This window comes from Macadamia integrifolia, chromosome 6 (assembly GCF_013358625.1).
Source record: "Macadamia integrifolia cultivar HAES 741 chromosome 6, SCU_Mint_v3, whole genome shotgun sequence".
In the NCBI taxonomy this organism is placed as follows: domain Eukaryota; kingdom Viridiplantae; phylum Streptophyta; class Magnoliopsida; order Proteales; family Proteaceae; genus Macadamia; species Macadamia integrifolia.
The window spans coordinates 23,624,316-23,625,484 of record NC_056562.1 but is presented as its reverse complement, the minus strand read 5'-3'; the positions used below and the strand labels follow the sequence as shown (position 1 = coordinate 23,625,484).

At 41.7% G+C, this 1,169-nt stretch overlaps 1 protein-coding gene across 1 annotated transcript; it reads right to left on the bottom strand.

Annotated features, from left to right (window-relative positions):
- Nucleotides 1-716: 716 nt before the first annotated feature.
- Nucleotides 717-1,144, bottom strand: LOC122082148 (uncharacterized mitochondrial protein AtMg00810-like). Its single transcript, XM_042649630.1, has 2 exons — nt 1,043-1,144; nt 717-935 (listed from the first exon to the last, which is right to left on the bottom strand). The coding sequence occupies exons 1-2, from the start codon at nt 1,142-1,144 to the stop codon at nt 717-719; spliced, it is 321 nt and encodes a 106-aa protein (XP_042505564.1).
- Between the last annotated feature and the right edge of the window lie 25 nt (nt 1,145-1,169).

The following is a 1,169-nucleotide window of genomic DNA, read 5'->3' as shown; positions in this document are numbered from 1 at the left end:
TCACTGTCACTGTAGCTGCAGCTTTGATTGGTCCTAAATTTGGGGACAATGACATGATGATTACATATTAGACAAGTAATATGTGAATGATATGAGAGCATGGAACTGCCATTTCCTTTTGTTATTTCTTTCTTCTGTCTTATAGCACTTTACTTTCTTTTGCTGTTGAAGCCTAGAACTAGAGGGGATTTTGTGGTTGATACTTGATTGGAAAAAAAAAGTCTCCCTACTGGTATCTATGAAGTTTGTAATATCTCAGTGATTTATTAATAAAGGATGATTACATATATATATATATATATATATATATAGGTATTACATCTGACAAGAAATGAATCATAACAGAATAACTAAGTGCATATGGGTTTGATACAAGTGGGTTGAGAGATGCTAAGGTGTGTGACAGTGCATGGATCCTTTAACAGGCCCCCTCATGCTCACGGGGGGTGAGCCCACAGTGAGCTTGCCTTTGAGAAGCTGAAAGCGCAGCCTAGAGACCTTTGGTTAAAATGTCTGCAACCTGATTCACTGTTGAAATATATCAAACAGTCAGTTGCTTCGAAGCAATCATTTCCCTTACGAAGTGAAAATCTATTTCAATATGTTTTGTACGAGAGCGGAACACTGGATTCACAGACCAAGTACATTGCCCCAACATTGTCACACCATATTAACAGAGCAGCAGCAAGGAAAACCCCAAGTTCTTGTAATAGAGATCAAAGCCAAACAAGCTCTGTTGCAACAGAAGCGACTGCTCGATATTCAGTCTCTGTAGGGGAACGAGAAACAGTTCGCTGCTTTGGAGATCCCCAAGAGACAAGATGGGAACCAAGGAAAATACCAAAACCAGTTGTAGAACACCTATCATCGGGACACCCTGCCCAATCCGCATCGGAATAGGCCGCTAAAGTGACAAGACCAGAAGGAGAAGAAGCCTTGATGAATAAGCCATCCATGAGAGTGTGCTTCAAATAACGTAAAATACGTTTCACAGCAGTCCAGTGAGCATGCATTGGACGATGCATAAATTGAGCAACCTTACCGCAAAGCCAATGTCTGGCCGGGTGATGGTCAAGTATTGTAAAGCACCTACTACACGACGATACATCGTGCCATCAGATAGTGGTGTTCCTGTTGCAGCCATTAGTGGCGGTGATGAGGCAATTGGG